Source organism: Oratosquilla oratoria, chromosome 37 (genome assembly GCF_046742065.1).
Source record: "Oratosquilla oratoria isolate Oo_2021 chromosome 37, ASM4674206v1, whole genome shotgun sequence".
Lineage (NCBI taxonomy): Eukaryota > Metazoa > Arthropoda > Malacostraca > Stomatopoda > Squillidae > Oratosquilla > Oratosquilla oratoria.
Window position 1 is genome coordinate 44,087,992 of NC_134813.1, and position 19,936 is coordinate 44,107,927.

General features: G+C 46.3%; 1 protein-coding gene across 9 annotated transcripts in view; it reads left to right on the forward strand.

Moving 5' to 3' along the window:
- Window positions 1-19,936, forward strand: part of Amph (amphiphysin) — a 177,335-nt gene that overhangs the window by 91,256 nt on the left and 66,143 nt on the right. For all 9 annotated transcript variants that reach the window (XM_076175670.1, XM_076175663.1, XM_076175664.1 and 6 more), the window contains exon 2: window positions 1,213-1,348. In XM_076175670.1, the coding sequence (XP_076031785.1) occupies window positions 1,213-1,348 (136 nt within the window). The remainder of the gene's footprint in view (window positions 1-1,212; window positions 1,349-19,936) is intronic.

Sequence of the window (19,936 nt, forward strand, 5' to 3'; positions counted from 1 at the left end):
CCTCAGTACTGGTTCCTTGCTTCTCTGCCTACTTTGCTTTCAAGGCTTTGACCTCTCTCTCTCTCTCTCTCTCTCTCTCTCTCTCTCTCTCTCTCTCTCTCTCTCTCTCGCCCTCTCCCTATCCCTCTCCTCCCCCTATCCCTCTCCTCCCCCTATCCCTCTCCTCCCCCTATCCCTCTCTTTCCCCTCTCCCTCTCTTCCCCCTCTCCCTCTCCATCCCCTCTCCCTCTCCTCCCCCTCTCCTCCATCTCCCCCTCTCCCTCTCGCTGTCCTCTCCTTTAGGTGTGGAAACGTTAGGTTTTTGATAAGTTGTGTTCGTATGTTTTGTGTAACGTTACCAGCTAGTTGGCCTGTGGAATTCCATTAATACAACTAGTTAGGTGACATTATGCAGTTTGTATGGGAAGTCGTGATCGATATTATTTAATTGATTTATTAATTCATTTATTCATAAATTTTGTTTTATTTTGGGTGGGGACTGTTTTGAGATATTAATCGGTCTGGCTCCATTATCCAAAATCCAAATTTGATTTTTAATTAGATTATTGTAAACCAGATATCCAGATGTATGATAAATTGATTTCTTGGCACCCGTGATGTGCAAGTTAACGTCTTGCCAGCCATCGTTTGCCATCCAGTGTACTTGCCTTTCAGGATCAACCTAAACAAAACTACGTGCGCGGTTTGTTCGTGTTCGTATTTGTGCGTGGCTTTGTTTGCACGCGTTTGTACCCCAGTTCGAGGTTTTACGATCTAGCAATTTAAGCACGTAAGTTGTAAACATGAACTCGCTTTCCTTATCGGTGTACCCTCCTTATGGAATAGTTTCGAGTCAGTCTGGTCTCCTATTGTGGTCAAGTGAACTAGATTATGTGGATGTGTTAGAGACAGAGAGAGAGAGAGAGAGAGAGGGTTCTTCTGTGTCTTCGGAAGTAAAAAATTGTCTGCTGGTTTGGCCATTTGTAAGCGTGCATTTGGCCATGCCGAGGTTTTTGCATTGTCATGCATGCGTAATTAAGTAGCCTTATACATCAGCTTACTAGATGCTGTTCATGACCTACAGTATGTATCGTGCTCGTCGGTTGAACAAAGTCCCAGAGATCTGGACTTTTTTTGTGTGTGTGGGAGGTTACACTCTTCAGTAGGTGAAGATGATGTTGAGGAACCTTATGAGCATACTTGGTGCTGATTCCTTTTTCTTTTGCCTTTCAGATTCTTCAGAATCTTGGAAAAGCCGACAAAACGACAGACGAAATCTTCGATGACTACGAGGTGAACTTCAACAAACAGCAGAACAACGCTAACAGGCTACTCAAGGAAATCGCCAACTACCTGAGGTGTGCCAGAGGTGAGTACATAGTCCGTTCCCCCCCACTGTGCGCCAGGTGCCAAGATGACGGGGGACGGGGGGTCGTGGCGACAGAGGTCGAAGAAGACGACTTTGATAACGAGGGCGGTAAAGAGGTTCTGTGCGTGGTAAAGTTGAACAAGCAAAATAAGACTGTTCATTCGCATTTGTCGTTGCTGAAAGTGAATTTCAGCCTCACCAGCATCATACTTCATCAATCAGAGTAATCTTGAGAACGGCGTGCTGTAATTGGGTAGATGTGCCTCCCGCGAGGTGGGCTCCTGTCGCTTCGGCCCAACCACTACTGATCTCGCCGGTGCCTGGAGATCCAATCTAAGGTTCCTAAGATAATAAAGATGAAATTGATGATGGAAGTGGATTTTCAGTCGTAACGACACTCGAGGACACCCTCGAGTATAAAAACAAAAGACAAATGGCTGCAGACAATTATTGACCTCTTTGCAGTAGCTAATATTCATGTACATCAGAATGTCGACGAATCAGTTAGTCCTCTCTTCTCTGCTCATTATACCACAGATCTGTTAAGAATCTATAATATTGGGCACCCGCATCTCACGTATGTTGCCATCTGTGAAACTGTTTCGGATTTGATTATAATTGCCCATTGGTGGGTAACGAAACGAGGCAGGCGAAGAGATATAAACTAAAGATTGTGTACTCAGAGAAAGAAAGAAGTGTGTGTGTATGTGTTAGTGTTTGTGTGTGTGTGTATGTATGTATGTATATATTATTTACTTGTTTATCAATTTAGCTGTTTGTATATTTATTTGTTTTATTTTTACTCTTATGATTTGGCATGAGGGGAGAGGGTCCCTAGGCTGAATGAAATCAGCTGGCGGCACCACCTAGAGTAGAGATACAACACCTTGAAGTGTTACGAAAGGGTTAATCTATATTACTATATAGATTTAAATTTTTCCATTACTAATGAGTTTGAGGGAGGATCCAGGGTTTGGTAATGATAATTGTTTACATGTAACCATTGTGTATGTAGTGAGCGCTGAAACTATCGGTTGTTTTAAAAAAAGATTAGACAACTTTATAGATGGGGATGACAGGTGGTCATGGACATGGAACTGCAAAGTGTAGGCCTTGTGGTCTATTGCAGTCTCCTTCATTTTTATCTTATGTGAGACATCGCCGCCGTATCTTTAGTTCCAGGACTCAACTGTCCTATCCTGAAGACCATCTCCAGCGATGGGTCACCACAAAGCTGAATAAGGTCGCCTGGTTATTTGAGACGCTGTGAAGATGAATTGAGCGAAACGTTATGAAAGTATAACCCAGAATGTATCGCTCGGGTTTTTAACGAAACCTTATGGAGGACTAGATGAAATAGTGGAATATGTGTTGTGGTGCAGCGTAAGAACACACACGTGCGCGCGCGCGTGCACACACACACACACACACACACACACACACACACACACACACACACACACACACACACACACACACACACACACACACACACACACACACACACACACACACACGAGGTCGTAGGCTGAAGAGAAACTAGAAATTTCCCTAGCTCGTTCTCCCTTTTCATCCATCTCTCTATCCTCTTTATCTTCCTCTTCCTCTCTCCTCTGTCTCCCCTCTCTCCTTCCTCACCTCCCTCGTTGTACTCTTGGATAAACGTGCACATCTGTAGAGGGTGGCAATAGTAGCAAGACATTTTTTTTTTCTTTTCCCGGAAGTAAAACCACGACTGCCAGACTTTTTTTTTTTTCATTCTTGTTTATGCTTTTTGGGGGGTGAGGTATGAGAGGAATCACGTCGTTTTATTATTCTTGGAATTGGGTCGTTAGGGATGTGTGCCCTCCGCTCTCACTCTGACTCCCTTACCGTACGTGGTATAATTTATTATGGTTAACGGTAATTGGGTTTTAGTCATCTGAGCGGTGTTTGTGGACTCGGAGAAGGCATCGTTGATCGCTTGGGAACGGAATCGACCATCGATAGAAGTTTAGAACCGAAGCTGTAATGATGATTTGTCCCTAATGGTATGAAATGTAATTTAACAGCGTTTCTGTACTTGCTGACAGACAAACGTGATCCATCGTGCGTCATTTTTTGTACACTTCCCCCTACATCGTGGCAACTCGGGTTTGGTCCATGGTAACACGTAAGTGTGCGTATTTGTTTAATGACAAAACGCGAGATTAAGACTGTGTGTGTGTGTGTGTGTGTGTGTGTGTGTGTGTTTGTGCGTGTGTGGTTGTGCGTGTTTGTGTGTGCGTGTGTGTGTGTTTACCTTGTATCTTACGGGAAAGGGAGCTACGCTCGTGGTATCCCATCTCTGTATCTCGCAGTATCTAAATTGTTCGTAAATTCGTGTATGCATTTCGTCCTGTTTGTTCCATACGTCCCCCACTATGTGTGTGTGTGTGTGTGTGTGTGTGTGTGTGTGCGCGCGTGCGCGCGCGTGTGTGTGTGTGCTCTCTCCTGATGACCGGAGAAGTATTTCTGTCACTTGCTGTACCTGGGGGTGGGGTGAGATATCGGTCACAGATTGACGTTTGTTGCACACAGTCCCCGTCCCAGGACCCTGGCAGGGAGGGACCAGCGTTCTAGAGTCGCGGTTTGCCAAGCCTTAAACCATTAACCTTTTTGTGATTACATCGAGTGTCGTTTGGTCAATTTCTTTGTGTGTGTGATTCACCATTGTCTTGGATCACGTGTTGGACTCGTGATGGACAGCAATTTCCCTCCCGGAAGAGAGCTCAGAACTCATAGACGACCGATCTATGGGTAATACCGTGACCTTACACGGACGCGCGCGCATGCACACACACACACACACACACACACACACACACACACACACACACACACACACACACACACACACACACACACACACACAAAACTCCCCGCCCACACGAGAGTTATAGTAACGACTCCCAGCGCAGCGATACTGAAATTATCTCTGCCCTGGGCGGGATTCGAACTCGGATCGCCGTAGTGTGTGTGTTTGCGTACGTTTTACTCGTAGTAGCCCTTTTGTTCTCCCATCCTCTCCCTTCGCTTACGCGTAAATGGTTGTGCATGTGAACATGTACGTACTTGTGTCCTTGTATGTACGTGACCGTGTGTACACGAATGCGTGTGTGCTGTGTTCGCATGGACATCACGTGTAAGTGATCATCAGTATGTACCGATCGTCGTTTCTGATTTCGCCTCACTCGGGTTTTTGTGTACGAATGCATTCACCTGAGTACGGCTTAGGCTTCGTAAGTCCGGAAGACAAATAATGATGATGATAATAATAATAATGATAATAAGAGGAAGAAGATGAAGAAGAAGAAGAAGAAAGAAGTCTGTTGGCCCCTATGTTTGCCACTTTCCTTATTGTTCTGATACAGTACTTGATTTTATTGGTTCTTCAAAACTGGTGTAAGATTAGCCAGTGCAAATTTCGTATACTAAAGTTGTGTGATAAATAAATCACAGGACAAGACCAGTGATGATTTTGTTTCTCTTTTTTTTTAAGGTGGGAAGTCGGTTGACGTTGTCCTTTCCCCCCTCCTTTTAGCCATTTCAGAGTTCTGTTATTGCTCTTTGTGTTTGTCGGCAGAGCCCTCACTCTTTTTTATTTTTATATATTTATTTAATTATTTTTTATTTATTATTATTATTATTTTTTTTTTACCAATGAACTCCGGCTCGGCCAGATAACAGCCTGGCCAGCGTGGAAATAAATATAGAAACATAGAAATGAAAGTTTTGTATTTTCATATGATGTGATAGGGGTCGAGTGTGCAACAGCACTGCATAAGAAATGGAACATTGACGCCGACGATGGTACACGGGTCTCGTATTCCCGGTTACCAGCAACGCTATTCTCTTCGAGAAAGCACGACTCCTTGAGCCGGGTCCACACTTGTTGCATTTCCACGTATCGTATCATCTTTGCGTACCGCCTAGTGATACGATACGGTGCAACAGGGTATTGTACCCACTTGTTGCGTATCCGCCTGCTGTATACGGTTACGCAACAAGTGGGTACAATACCCTGTTGCACTTTATCGTATCACTAGGTGGTACGCAAAGATGATACGATACGTGGAAATGCAACAAGTGTGGACCCGGCTTTGGTGAGTTCCCGGCGGACATGAAAGTCTTGTCGGTTTGCAGTGTGGTCAAAGATCAGAGTTGGTTAAGTGATGGCTATGCCTCCTGTCGGGTCGGGTCGGGTCGGGTCAGGTTGTCACTCGCTGGCACTGGGAATGTCTCTTTGCTTCTCCTCCTTTCTCGCTCCGCTGGACGGAATGTGTTGGACAGATGTATGTTTACAATTGTGCACAGTAATTGATGGCAGTCTTCTTATTTAGCTTCGTTGTTCTTGTTGTGAAAGACCCCCACCCCCATATATACATATACACATATATATATACATATATATACATACACATATACATATACACATATATATACATACACATATACATATACACACACACACACACACACACACACACACACACACACACACACACACACACACACACACACACACACACACACACACACACACACACACAGCGGTCATAGACGGGTACTAGTATATTTGGTCGTCTGACAACACTGTTTAGGTTACGGTAAAATTAGATGACTGGCTGCTGCCAAGCCCATTGGCACGACCAGGAGGACTCTGAATAAATAGGGTGGATATTATGCATAGACACGTTTATGTTTATATTTTTCTTTGTGTGTGTGTGTGTGTGTGTGTGTGTGTGTGTGTGTGTAGTGGTGGGTTTGTCAATAGCTGTTGGGGATTCTTTGCGAAGCCTTCCAGTGAAGTTAGAAGGAAAATTCTTGGGTGTTTTCAAAACTAACCAAGAACTCTTGAGACTCCCGTGGAACCGGACAGGAGTTCGTGGATCATCATCGATGTTAAGACCAAAGCATTCTGTTTGTCTGACACCCTTGAAATTGGGGAGTGGCTTCTAATGATCCTTGAAATTGACACTACCTCCTTTGAGTGGCACTAACTCTTAATGACACCTTTGAAATTGACACTGGGGTGGCACTAGCTCTTAATGACACCCTTGACATTGACACTAAATCTTGGGGGGTCACCCTCGAAGTAGGCACTAGTTCCTGGGGACATCCTCAAAATTGTCACTAACTTCTGTGGGAACCCTCACAAAATTGGCGCTAAACTTCTGGGGATACCTTCGAAATTGGCACAAACTCTTGGTGCCACCCTCGAAATTGGCACAAACTCTTGGTGCCACCTTCGAAATTGGCACTACTTCTTGGTGCCACCCTCGACGACATCGACCCTAAATTCTTGGATGCCCTTGAAGTCAGCGAGCATCTGTTCAACCTCCCTTCAAAATTGGCAGGGGAGTTCGTGAGACATCCACGAAGTCGGTAGGATTATGGTACTCATAATGGACGGATTAGTGTCAGCTTAGACATGACTTCCAGTTGACTTGGAAAATGCCTCTTGAGTGGCTTCACTCAAGACCAACGAAGCCATCTGGACCATCGGCATAGTTGCTAGATACGGCAAAGCTCACTTGGAATTCACACCAACTTGAGACCAATTGCTTCATAGTGAGTGGTTCAGTGACTGAAGCGCTCCTTCCCACGAACCCACTCACTTGATTCGAATCATCTGGCAACAGAGAGTATAGGGTGCATGAAGAGTGTCGCTAGGTTGGTGGGATTAAGAGTTTAAACTCGTTCACTCACTCGAGAGAAAAACAAGCCACGCCCACTTTTGTTCCTGGCCAATCACAGCTTCCTTCACCCGATGCGCTTCGTTCAGAAGCGCATCGTGATTAGTCAGGAAGAAAAGGGGCGTGGTTAGTTTCGCCAAAGAAGGCTTTAGTGCCCATAGGATCATGTTAAAATTGATAGTAGACATGAATTGGATTTTATTGATTGTTTCTGTGGGTTTTTGAGAAGCCTTGTAGGGCTCGCTCGACCCGCACTTGACTTCTTCGAACTAAGGTCGAAGGAAGGTCCAATTGATTGATAGGTTGTTTAGATTCGAAAAAGGAGAATGATATTACGTCATAAGGAGGCGCGCAAAGTGTTGTGTAATCAGGTTGCCTCGAGTGCTAAGTCGTGTTTATACATGTACACACACACGCACACACACACACACACACACACACACACACACACACACACACACACACACACACACACACGTACATTATAATAAAATTTAAGTGAACTTGTGTGTTTAGACCATTCCAAGAATCAAAATTAGATGTTATCTTCAAATAATTCTTTCACCTGAAGTTTTAACGAATTACGTCTAAAGCCAGTGGCCAAAGCTAACAAGCAAGGCAAGCAAATGTATTTCCTTCTAGAGCTGCTGAAATCACATTTAAACAATTGAAGTTTCGAACATTGAAGGCCTTTCTATTTTTCGGCAACTTGGACCCTCTTGCCTTTCACACATCCTCGCTGGTAGGATGTTAACATTAGGTTCAATTTCATAAACGTATTAGATGTGACGTCATAGTTTCCTGTTATAACATCGGAAGTCCCGAAGGAAACTTTGAAACGTTTGTGGGATACGAGGCCAGTCGAAAGTTCCATCAGGCCTCGGGTGTCTTTACGAGTTTGTTTGTTCTTTCCAGTTAAGACATGTGTTGCCGTTCCAACCCACAGAGGCAATGGAATGACGTCACGCCATTTTTACACAATTTTTACCACGGCGGAGTGGGAATGACGACATTCTTCGCCGTAGTTTCCAACACGGGGGGTGGGGGTGGGGGGGAATTGAGCTATCAGAAACGCCGTATTATCCACGGACTGGGTAGAATTCACGAACGAGACTCTTGAGGGGCGAGTCTAAGGAGGTGACATGGTCCACGGTCTAGTCCACGTTTGCAGCGACGATTGTCGGCCCATCAAGCACATTTCCCCCTTTTGACAAGCTGTCGACCCCATTACCTCCTCCGTGAGGTTTCAGGGAGTTGTTGGGTAAGGGAAAGCTGGAGGAGGAGCAGGAGGAGGAAGACGACAAAGACGTAGACGGCAGAAATGATGATGATAGGGATGATGATAAGGAAAAGGAAAGGGGTGCAGAGAACGAGAAAGGGAAGGAGGAATACAAAGAGTAGATTAAGTATGAATATCCGTGTACTGCACACACACACACACAGACAAAGAGAGAAAAAGAGATAAAGAGAGAGAGTAAGAACTCTTAGAAGTGGCGAATTGGTCTTGACTTGCATTTTTGTGAGACGACGTGACGTAGCAGGTGCGTCTGAATGCCTCCATTCATGACTTCGTATTGGGGACGATTTGGTCATTCAGATGGACTGGGCAGCAACAGCTGGCCTTAAAGACCATTCCCATCTACCCCCTCCCCCCACACCCCTCTTCTCTCTTTCTTGCATGCGATTGCAGTAAAATGGTAATGAATACATTACACTTTACGTAAAATGTCAAACCACGTTTTTACTTTCGTCATGCTCGCTCTTGTAAGACTGTTTACTTAATTTTAACCACTAACTCCAAACTCCCCGACCACGTCATAGCTTTTAACACGTTTCCCTTTTCTTTGTTTAACTGACTTGAGTTAGTTTTAAGTTCGTGTTTAACTACGTTTTGTTGTACTGCTGTGTAGAATCGAACTTAAACTCGACTTCGTGAGAGTTGAGTTTTCGCGAAGAAATTTCGGAAGGTTCTTCAAGAAATTTTGATTTTCGAAATGGATAGCAACTAGCCAAACTACGCGAACTTTCGAAACCGCATCAACATATTCTCTTTTGACCCACACAAGGCGATAATATTTTGTTTTTGGATAAGGAGTGTGTGGGTGGGAGAGGAAATGTGTGGGATGGGATAGGAGGGGAGGGGAAGGGGATGGGGGAAGGTCATCATCTCCATCGATATGTAATATCGTTGAATCTGTGGCAGACGTCTCCGAGAGGAACAGACTCTAGTTTCGGTAGTCAAAACAAACTCAATAAAGTTTACCCGATTGTTATTATAGTTTTAATTTATTATTAATATGATTTTTTTTTTTTGCATCCGACCTAGATATGGATCAAAAGGTCTCCTGTCGGCATGCTTTGCCTTTGTAATCCTTTGTTTATTGGTTGGGGGCGACAATGGGGAGCCGGATGTTGCGTCACTCTTTAGACTCAAGGTTTAATGTGTCGTCCATCCATCCAACCATCCATTCATCCATCCATCCATCCATCCATCCATCCATCTCCCAGGGGACTAGAGAAAGCTCACTGGTTTAACTTGCTTGTTACGAAGCCGGTTCTGAGGCAGATTGACACAGATAGACGAATGGGCACGCACACACGTACACATATACACACGTACACATATACACACGTACACATATACACACGTACACATATACACACATACACGTAGACACACGTATACCCACACACGTACACATTCGTACACTTATACACACGCACACGTAGATGTAGACACACGTATGCAAGGTATTCACTCGCACACGTACACACGTGCACATCATTCGCATACACGCTCACACACACACACGCGCGCGCGCGCACACACACACACACACACACACACACACACACACACACACACACACACACACACACACACACACACACACACAAAGAGAGAGAAGGGGGGAGGGGGTCTCAGACAAGAAATAGATGGAACGAGGGAAGGAGACGAGAAAAAAGCCAGTGGAAATGGGGGGGGGAAGCATTTTGGTAGAACTGGAGAGGAAATGACATAAACCTAATATAAATAAGGTGGAGGACCTATGGAAGAGGGGAGGGGGAGGAAGGGTGTGGTTGGAGACAGAGAGGGCGATAATGGGTGTCAAGTATTTCTTTTACCCACTAAAGTCTAAAAGCTAAACAGCAGCAGCAGCAGCAGCAGCAGAAGCAGTAAAAGTTGTCATGTTAGCCCAAACAAACCCTGTAAATAGCGTCACGTAACAGAGTGGTTTAGTTGAGTTATTTAATTCCACTCCAGGAAGGCTTGGGTGGGCGGAGGTGGGCGACATAACCAGACCCAACTCTTCCAAGTGCGCCACCGAACTCTGAAGCATTTTTATCTCACGATTTGCTTGAGCATACACCAGGAGACGCTTAAGACTTGAAGCTCGCACCTTTGCCTAGTGTGCTTGGATTGCAGGGGGTACAGCTGGGTTTGAACCCAAGTCCCTGAGGTACAGCAGGAGATCGAAACCAAGGCACTACAGCGGTTGATAGTGAAAGTGGTGAACCACAAATCGGACCATCGCTTTTTGTGACCCCAAGGACGTCTTGGTGTGGATATGGACGTGTCTTGGTAGTTTTTGTTTACCAACCAACCAACCAACCAACCAACCAACCCACCAAAGACCACCTGTAGGAATAAGTGACCATTAAGTGTATGAAAGATCCTGAAAGGTCCACGATCATATTCATATGCAATCTGTCGCTATAATGATGGTTCTAGTATGGCAGAAAACCGCGAGCGTTGCTCCTTTCCTGTATACTACAATTAGATAAATATAAGGTCACACACACACACACACACACACACACACACACACACACACACACACACACACACACACACACACACACACACACACACACACACACACACACACACGCACGCACGCATACACACACGGACGCACGGACAGGCGCGCGCATTAAAGTTATTTTGGTTTAATGTGAACGAGTGTAAATGTTCCTGAGGAAGCGAATGATGTGAATTTGTGCAAGAGAGGGCGGGAGAAGGGAATACTGCAACAGGACCAGCATCACCTTGCAGAAGGCTCTTAATCCTCATAACTCAAGTTTCAACTGTCGGCAAAACGTGTAATGGGTCTGGGGGGGGGAAGGGGAGAGGCGTCGTGTGTTTTTCGTAAAATGAAATCGCGCGGCGGCAGTAAGATGGTGTTGTGCACAAGTTAATGATTATATGAAATTATTCTTCATATTTTTCATTTTCTTCTTCATCTTCTTCATCTTCTTCATTTTCCTCATCTTCTTTTTCTTCATCTTCTTCTTTTTCTTCTTCATCTTCTTGTTTTTCTTCTTCTTTTTCTTCATCTTCTTTTTCTTCATCTTCTTCTTCTTCTTCCTTCTCCTGCTCCTCCTCTCACCTCCCTTCCTCTCCCTACACGAGGTGTATGGTCATTGGCCCGTAGCAGCAGCAGCAACAGTCGACGTTCTGCACCTGATGACGAACCAAGGGGGGAGTCTGTATCTCAGCTAAATAGAATGGCCTAGCGACGGCATGAATAAAATCTTGTTACATCATCTGGAAGAAAGGACTCTTGAGTCTTGTGGCTCTGCAGTGAGGCGTAGTCTCCTTTCATCTGAATAAAATCGCCGAGTGAGGTTCGAGGGAAGGGTGGAAAGAGGATGACATTTGGATCATTTTCGTATTTGTCTCCCCTCCCCCCCTCCCCCCTTGAAGATCAAGTATATTTTTTCTATTTCAGCCATAATTAGCACCCTCAAGCATCGACAAGTTCGAACGGACGCCTCCCCCTATCCCCCTTTCTATTACCTCTGCCCTATTAACGCTTCCATTGTTTTTACTTTCTTCCCCTTTCAACACATCTGTGTTTCTCTTCTCGTCCACCCTCCTTCGTCCCATTGCTTCGCCCGCCAGAGCCTCGTAGTCCCATCCACCCACACTTTCCTCTCCACTACCCATTTCCCTGTACTTTTTTCCCTCTTCGGCTCGTTTCGCACGTACCGACTTTTCGCCGTGCGCCGTCCACGGCATGACGTCCTTCTCAAATAACCATTGGTGTCTGTGGGGCGCTTTCACACGTGGGCGTGACGTGTGAAAGCGTCCATAGACACCCATGGTTATTTGGAAGCACGACATCGTGTTGTGGACGGCGCATGGCGATGAGAAGATGCATGTGAAACGAGCCTTCCTTGTTTCCCAATCTCTCTCTCGTACATGTACATATGTACACATACATGCATGCATGCATGCATGCACGTGGAATGATGTGTTGGAAGGGAAGCACCTGTGCCCCAGCCGGCCCCAGCGGCACTGATGTGCCAGCAGCAACAGCCCGGTGACCGGAGCAGCGCTTAGCTGGGCGCCCATGTCGAGGGCAGTGTTGTATCCACGTCTTCCTTCGTCGGTGCCATGTTCTCCTCCTCCGCTTTCTTCTCTTCCTTCTTTTCCCTTGCTTCTACTTCTCCTCCTCTTCCACCTCTTTCTTCTCTTCCTTCTCTTCCCTTCGTTCTACTCCTCTTCCACCACCTCCTCTTCAACCTCCTCGTCTTCCCACGTATTCTTCACATCCACTTCACCTACCACATACACTTTCCTCCCTCTTTTCCCATCCTGCCTTTATTCCTCATCTCCATCCCTCGTATTCATTCGCATCATAACCTTTACCTAAAATTCCCCTCCTCTTTCCCTTCCAACTCCCTTCCCTTCTATACCCCTTTCCCCCCTTCTCCTTCCCTTCCCTCCCTCCCTCCCTCCCTCTCTCACTTCCCGCCCCTTCCTTGTTTACCTCTCTTCGTTTTCCTCACTTCCCTAGTTTCTGCCCCGAGGAGGAGGAGGAGGAGGAGGAGGAGCGTTGTGGCTGTCTAGTGATAGTCATTACATAACACGAGGGCATAAGCGTTTGGTTGAATACGAAAAGTTTTCAACTGGTTTATTTTCCATGGTTTCCTAAAGGAGTTTCGCTAACGGAAGCGACTTTTCTTATTCCTTCTTCTTCGCGGCAAGAGCGTCCGCCGTTCCTCTGTTCAAAGGGTTCTAAGTTCAAGTGTTCATGACTCTTGAATAGCACACGGGGATTGGTGTCGCGGCCTCTTGTACGTTGACGCAACTTGGCATTCGGTGTCTAAACGCAACACAACACAACACAACACAACACAACACAGCATAACACAACACACACACACACATGACACAGTGGTAGAGTCCGCGGCCGCCATTACGGCAGTCCGGGTACGAATCCCGTCCAGGGCTGAAATAATTTCAGTATCGCTGCACTGCGAGTCGTTACTCCAACTCTCGTGGGCGTGGAGTTGTGTGTATGTGTGTGTGCGCGTGTAAGGTCACAGCATTACCCATAGATCGGGAGGGTAATAGCTGTCGATCGCGAGTCCAACACGTGATCCAAAACCATGGTGATTCACACACACACACACACACACACACACACACACACACACACACACACACACACACACACACGCGCGCGCGCGCGCGCATGCACGCACACAGAGGCAAATACATAGTGGAAAGCTTGCTTACGATTATATCAGATATCGGAACTTTCACAATCGCGCGCGCATAAGCTCATCATCAAATCGCATTCATGCACGCACGGTGTCCCCAAAGTGAAAGCTGGCGTCTACATGCCAGTGTGTGTGTGTGTGTGTGTGTGTGTGTGTGTGTGTGTGTGTGTGTGTGTGTGAGTGCGTGCGTGCCTGTGTGTGTAAAAAAAATTCTGGTCAGCATTATGCAATTTTAATCACAAGCCATCAACCAAAAGAAAGCGTGTTTCGCCATCGGACCGATTGGTATGGACGACCGTATCAGAGCGAAAAGGAATTTGGCCTAATCGCTACCGAGGTTTAGAGATACCGAGAAGGCTGATAACGAGTTAAAATCGTCTGGCGGTAGCAGGAGTTAAAGGAAAAGTGCCAGCCGGGACGGAAGAGGGGAGAGCAGTTTCATAGTAGTTGGTAGTTTCTGTCCCCCCCCCCCTCCACGTCCTTACGATAGCTACGGCTTCGCTCGCCCTCCTAACACCTACACAGTGACGAGTTCGTGAGATCTTCTTATTCTGGTTCCTCTTATTCTCCTTCTTTTCGTTCTTTTTCTTAATCTTCGTTTTGTTCCTCTTATTCTTTTTCTTAATCTTCTTATTATTCCTCTTGTTCTTCTAATCCTTTATCATTTGCGGGAGGGGTGGGATTAGGACTAAGTGTGGGAGTGCAGATTGCGTGACAAAAGCCCCGAAATTTTGGGGGTATCGGCCACTTCGTAGTTTGTAATAAATGACCCCCAGAAGGTCTTTGCTTACCACGAAGGCACCACCTTTGCCACGTGTGCTTGGACAGCAGTTATTGAAATGCAGGGAACCTCTATCAGTAGGGAACCTTTATGAGCACCTTAGGAAATACGAGCCTAAGATGTAAAAGAAAACGAAGAAAACGGAATAAGGGTGATTATTTGCAAGGATCTGTTGGTGTTTTGTAGCCACGGTATACCTTTCACTTCTTTTTTAGTTATGATTTTTGTGACGATGTATGCTTTTGTTATTGTCAAAGCCAGACTGTTTCACTCAGCCGAAAGGAGACCTTTAAGGTTGTCCTACGTAGTTTTTGGGTCTCGTCACTGAATAAAGCCCCTTGGCAGAAACCAGATTTAGGTGAATGTAGTCTGCCCAGTGTTGTAGTATTAATAGTATGGATTCTCCACGCCCACACTCCATCCCACACCCACACCCCATGCCACACCCCATCCCACACCCTCACCCGTCATCCTACACCATGCACTCCATCCCACCCCCACCCCATCCCTCATCCCCGCCCCATCCCTCATCCCACACCCCATCCCTCATCCCCCACCCCACCCCTCATCCCACACCCCACCCCTCATCCCACACCCCAACCCTCATCCCCCACCCCATCCCGAGTCCCCCGCCCAATCGCTCATCCCATCCCCCACCCCATCCCTCCATCCCACACCCTATACCGAGTCCTTCCGGCTTGGCCCCACCATAATAATACCCCCCCCACCCCCCCACCCCGTGTGGTATGACGTTGGGTCACTTGTACTTCTTCCTGGTTCGTCTCACGTTGGGAAGGCTATCATCGCTCGGGTGGACGAGAGGCACTTCAGTGGTATTCTTGACACAGTGCTCTGGTGTCACGAGACAGTTCTGCCATCTTGGCAGTGCTGCGAGACGCACTGGCAGTGCTAAGGTGCAGTACTTTTACACTGAGGCACTACGAGGCACTGATCGGGTACTAGGCAGGGTCGGGTGATACCTAAGTATTGGTACCTATCGACTGACATGAATTCGTAGCCCTAGTAGGACCCCTTGGTACTGGTAGGAGACCATGGCACTGGTAGGACACCGTGGCACTGGTAGGACCCCTTGGCACTGTTGAGATCCCTTGGCACTTGTTAGGACGCCTTGGCACTTGAAGGACTCCGTGGCACTGTTAGGACCCCTTGGCACTTGTTAGAACACCATGGCATCGTTAGGACACCTTGGCACTGTTAGGACACCGTGACACTGGTAGGACTCCCATGGCACTGTTAGGACCCCTTGGCACTTGTTATGACGCCTTGGCACTTGTAGGACTCCGTGGCACTGTTAGGACCCCCATGGCACTGTTAGGACCCCCATGGCACTGTTAGGACCCCCATGGCACTGTTAGGACCCCCATGGCACTGTTAGGATCCCATGGCACTGTTAGGATCCCTTGGGACTGTTAGGATCCCTTGGTACTGTTAGGATCCCTAGGCACTGTTAGGATCCCTTGGCACTGTTAGGACCCCATTGGTACTGTTGACAACCAGGTATAATTGGTGTGTATTGGAGGGCCGCGCACGTGCGACCTACTCTCTTCGGATGGCCAGTCAGCGGCGATCGCCCGAAGAATTGGGGACGTTGGACGGACGCCTCCCGACTCCCGACTCCCGAATCTATGGTGGGTGGCTGAGCCTCCACCGCCGCCACCGCCTTCACGGAGACACCTCCACCACTGTCACCACCGTCATTATCACCATCATCACCGTTATCATTATCACAACCATTATCATCACCACCAACACTATCGTTATCATCACCAACATACAGTAGTTATCACCACCACAAGCAGTAAAAGGGTCATTGAATAAGTCTGATAGGAACAAGTGTTTGAAAACGGGACTTTTTTTGTGGCTAGGGAGAATCATTACTGAAATTATCTAATTTTGTCCAATGGAATCTAAACTGGGTCCAAATTTCATGTAATTTTTTGCTTTATTTTTTCATAGTTGGATTTCTCAACACGTAACTTATATATGCTTTTGTATGACTAGACGATAAAATATTGTAACCTAAATAGCCATTTAGCCAGCCAAGCATCAACTCTTGACAAAAATTCGTTTAATGTGAGGATCCCAAGGCTGCCAACTGTCCTACTCTGTTGCTGAGCAGGGCTGCCAATAGCTTTCCTCTGTTGCTATGCGGCTGAAGGTGTCTTATGGCTGAATAGAATAACTTGGGGCGAACCAGAATAGAGGATTTTTTCCATAAAGACCTAATAGATGCATTTAATTATATATTTATTTATGTATGTATTAATTTGTATGAGAATTTTCGCCGATCAGTGGGCTTTCCTGTTTCGAATAGTCACTAGGCTGTACACACACACACACACACACACACACACACACACACACACACACACACACACACACACACACACACACACACACACACACACACACACACACACACACACACACACACACACACACACACACACACACACACACACACACACACACACACGCACATACACGCAAATAGATAAAAAAAAAAAAATTGTGGTCCGTCCGGCGACGTAGCAGTGACCCCATCGTGTAAGAACAGGAACGTAAGACGCGCTTGTATTTTAGGTGATTGTGGTCGACTGACCGCCTGCCTGTCTTCTTGTTATCTCTATGACTTCGACAGGCGACAAAAGGAGAGGACAACTGGAGGGCAAAATCCCCGCATAGGCCTACTCCGGAAAATGTCGTTTAAGGAGTCTTGGAGTACTTTATGCCATGAATTAGAGTGGATGAGTACAAGACTTTTTATACAGAATTGGAGTTGAACCATCGACAAATGTAATTGGTTATGGCCAGTATACGCTACTTCTGTGCAAGCCAAGTGTGTACCATTATGTAACGTCGAGAATAAATTTCATAATCAAAACGACGAATTTATGGGTCCAGCTGAAATTTGAGGAAGTTATTATTATTATTATTATTATTATTATTATTATTATAATTATTATTATAATAATTATTATATTTTTTTAGCCCAATAACCAGCGCTTTTATCCTCGGAAACAAAATCGAGCTGAAGAGGTGAAGTCAGAGGTGGTTTAGGAAAGGTTTCATTAGAAGGTAATAGAAGATGAATGATCAGCATTCTTTTGTGGGTGGAAATTAGTGCCCTGTCGTCAAAGAAAATTACCTGACTCTGATCCGTAGGGGTGTCATTAAGGTTCCTAAGATGTCGAGTGCATAGCACTTGTGTAGTCATTACCCCATACGAGAGAGAGAGAGAGAGAGAGAGAGAGAGAGAGAGAGAGAGAGAGAGATGATGGGGAGGAATATAGTGGGTTGGGTAGTAGGTTATAACTAGACGTTATATATAACGAGATTTTCTCGCTCTAACTGTCCATCTAGACGAGAACACAAACACCGCAAACGTCGACGATGCGATGTCAATAATTCATGTCTGAGGCCCAGGAACCAACGGTAAACGAGCCACAGATGACGTTTTGAGGGCGACAGAGGCGAAGAGCAGATGCAGGGAAAGAAACTTCTCGATGTGCAATTGAGGACCTCCAAAGTAGGGAAGAAGAAGGGAAGGGTTCTACCGAAGTAGCGAAGGAAGGGAAGAGGTCCTCTTGAAGGGCGTTTAGGGAAGAGGTCCTCTTGAAGGGCCTTTAGGGAAGAGGTCCTCTTGAAGGACGTTTAGGGAAGAGGTCCTCTTGAAGGGCGTTTAGGGAAGAGTCGTTACTGGTTCTGCCCTCCTGAAGAAGGACCACCCTCGGATCTTCTGTGGAAGAGGAGACGGTGAAATCGTCGCTGAGGAGGTTGGAGGACAAGTTGGGAGGAGGAGGAGGAGGGGGGAGTGCTCCCATGAAGGGAGCTCGCTTAGGTTTGTATCCACGTGCTGGCTGTGTAAGATCGTCTTGCATAAGATAATACAAAATCTATGTAACTTGTCTTATCTAAGGGTTTGTGCCTCCATGTCCTTCCTTCCCCACCCTCGTCAGATGGATGAAATAGCCTGGCGTGAGCAGGAAGAATCTTTTAGGGGGGCGACGCTATGCCGTGGACATTATTAGGACGTAAAGTCCTCTGTGATGACTTTCAGTCCTTTTGCATTTATTTTACAAGTGACTTCAAGGGGACCAAATTAGCTGGTTAGGTAATAAGAAATATACAGAAAAAAAATGTGTGAACAACTTTAAATCTAACGTGGGAAATGTTGAGGTGTTTCCCTGCCGAATATAGATTTCTGGTGTTAGCGAGGATAACGTCCTAGATGAATCTTCAGCTTGTTTACGGGCCCATGTTTATTCCAGGTGATTCGCCAGAAAAGGACATAACAGGGAATTTAATGAGGTATATAGTCCAGGTGGCGGTTGACCAAAGCCCCAGTTAGCTCCAGCTTCGCCAAACACAGTTGCTGATTGTCGCGTTGAAGCGTGGCCGTCGGGAACTCTTCCACGCTGTAGTTACCTACAAAACCACGCATGCGCGAACAGAGAGAGAGAGAAAGAGAGAGAGCACGAGGAGGTGGGGAGGAGCCTGTAGCAGCGGATGGTGCCATGCTGTCCTGCCAGGCACTTCTGGTGCCAAGAGGTTTTGTGCCCGGAGGAAGGGGAGAACGTGCCAAGTGCTCTCCATCCCATAGCAGGGGGCTCGGTTGCACCTCAGGGTGATTTTTTTTATGTGTGTGTGTGTTTGTGCGAGAGTGAGTGAGTGAGTGAGTGAGTAGTGAGTAGTGAGGATTAGGTCCGCAAAACACTACAGATTGTGTCCCAAGTAATCCTCCCGTTTCGTCATCTTCCTGAATTCAGTCTTAACATTTACTCCACAAGAAGTACACATGCTAAATGAAATCTTCTAGCGTCACCGAGAACAAAGTAACAGGTTTACTGTGTATGTGTTCATTTAAGTATTTATTTATATACCGGCATTACTTATTTTTTATATATATATATATATTATCTATATACATATATACATTTTCTATATAAATATATATATATATATATATATATATATATATATATATATATATTTGTTTATATGTTGAGTTCGGGGGAAGGGAGGTAGTCTGCTGCACGGAAAGTTTTGGTGTACGGCGGCACTGTCAGTTCCACAGTGCCACGGTAGTTTGTGACTAAGATCTTTGGCACCTGCTGGCCGGCCACCTGCCGGTAGTTAGTGGGAACGGGAGCAGATACCGGAACAAGAAGCCCGCTGGCTCAGAGCTTCGTGTGTGATGGGTCGAGACCACGTTCAAAGTAGAGTCCGTGATGGCTGATGTTAGAAAGCCAATAATAAAACACGCGCACGCACACACACACACACACACACACACACACACACACACACACACACACACACACACACTCGGTGGCGCAGTGGTTAGTTCCCGGCCGCACTACGGCGGTCCGGGTTCGAATCCTGCCCAGGGCTGAAATACTTTCAGTATCGCTGCGCTGCGAGTCGTTACTCCAACTCGTAGGCGGGGAGTTGGATGTGTGTATGTGCGTGTAAGGTCACAGCATTACCCATAGCTCGGTCATAAATGAGCTCGGAGCTCTCAACCGGGAGGGGAATTGTTGTCGATCACGAGTC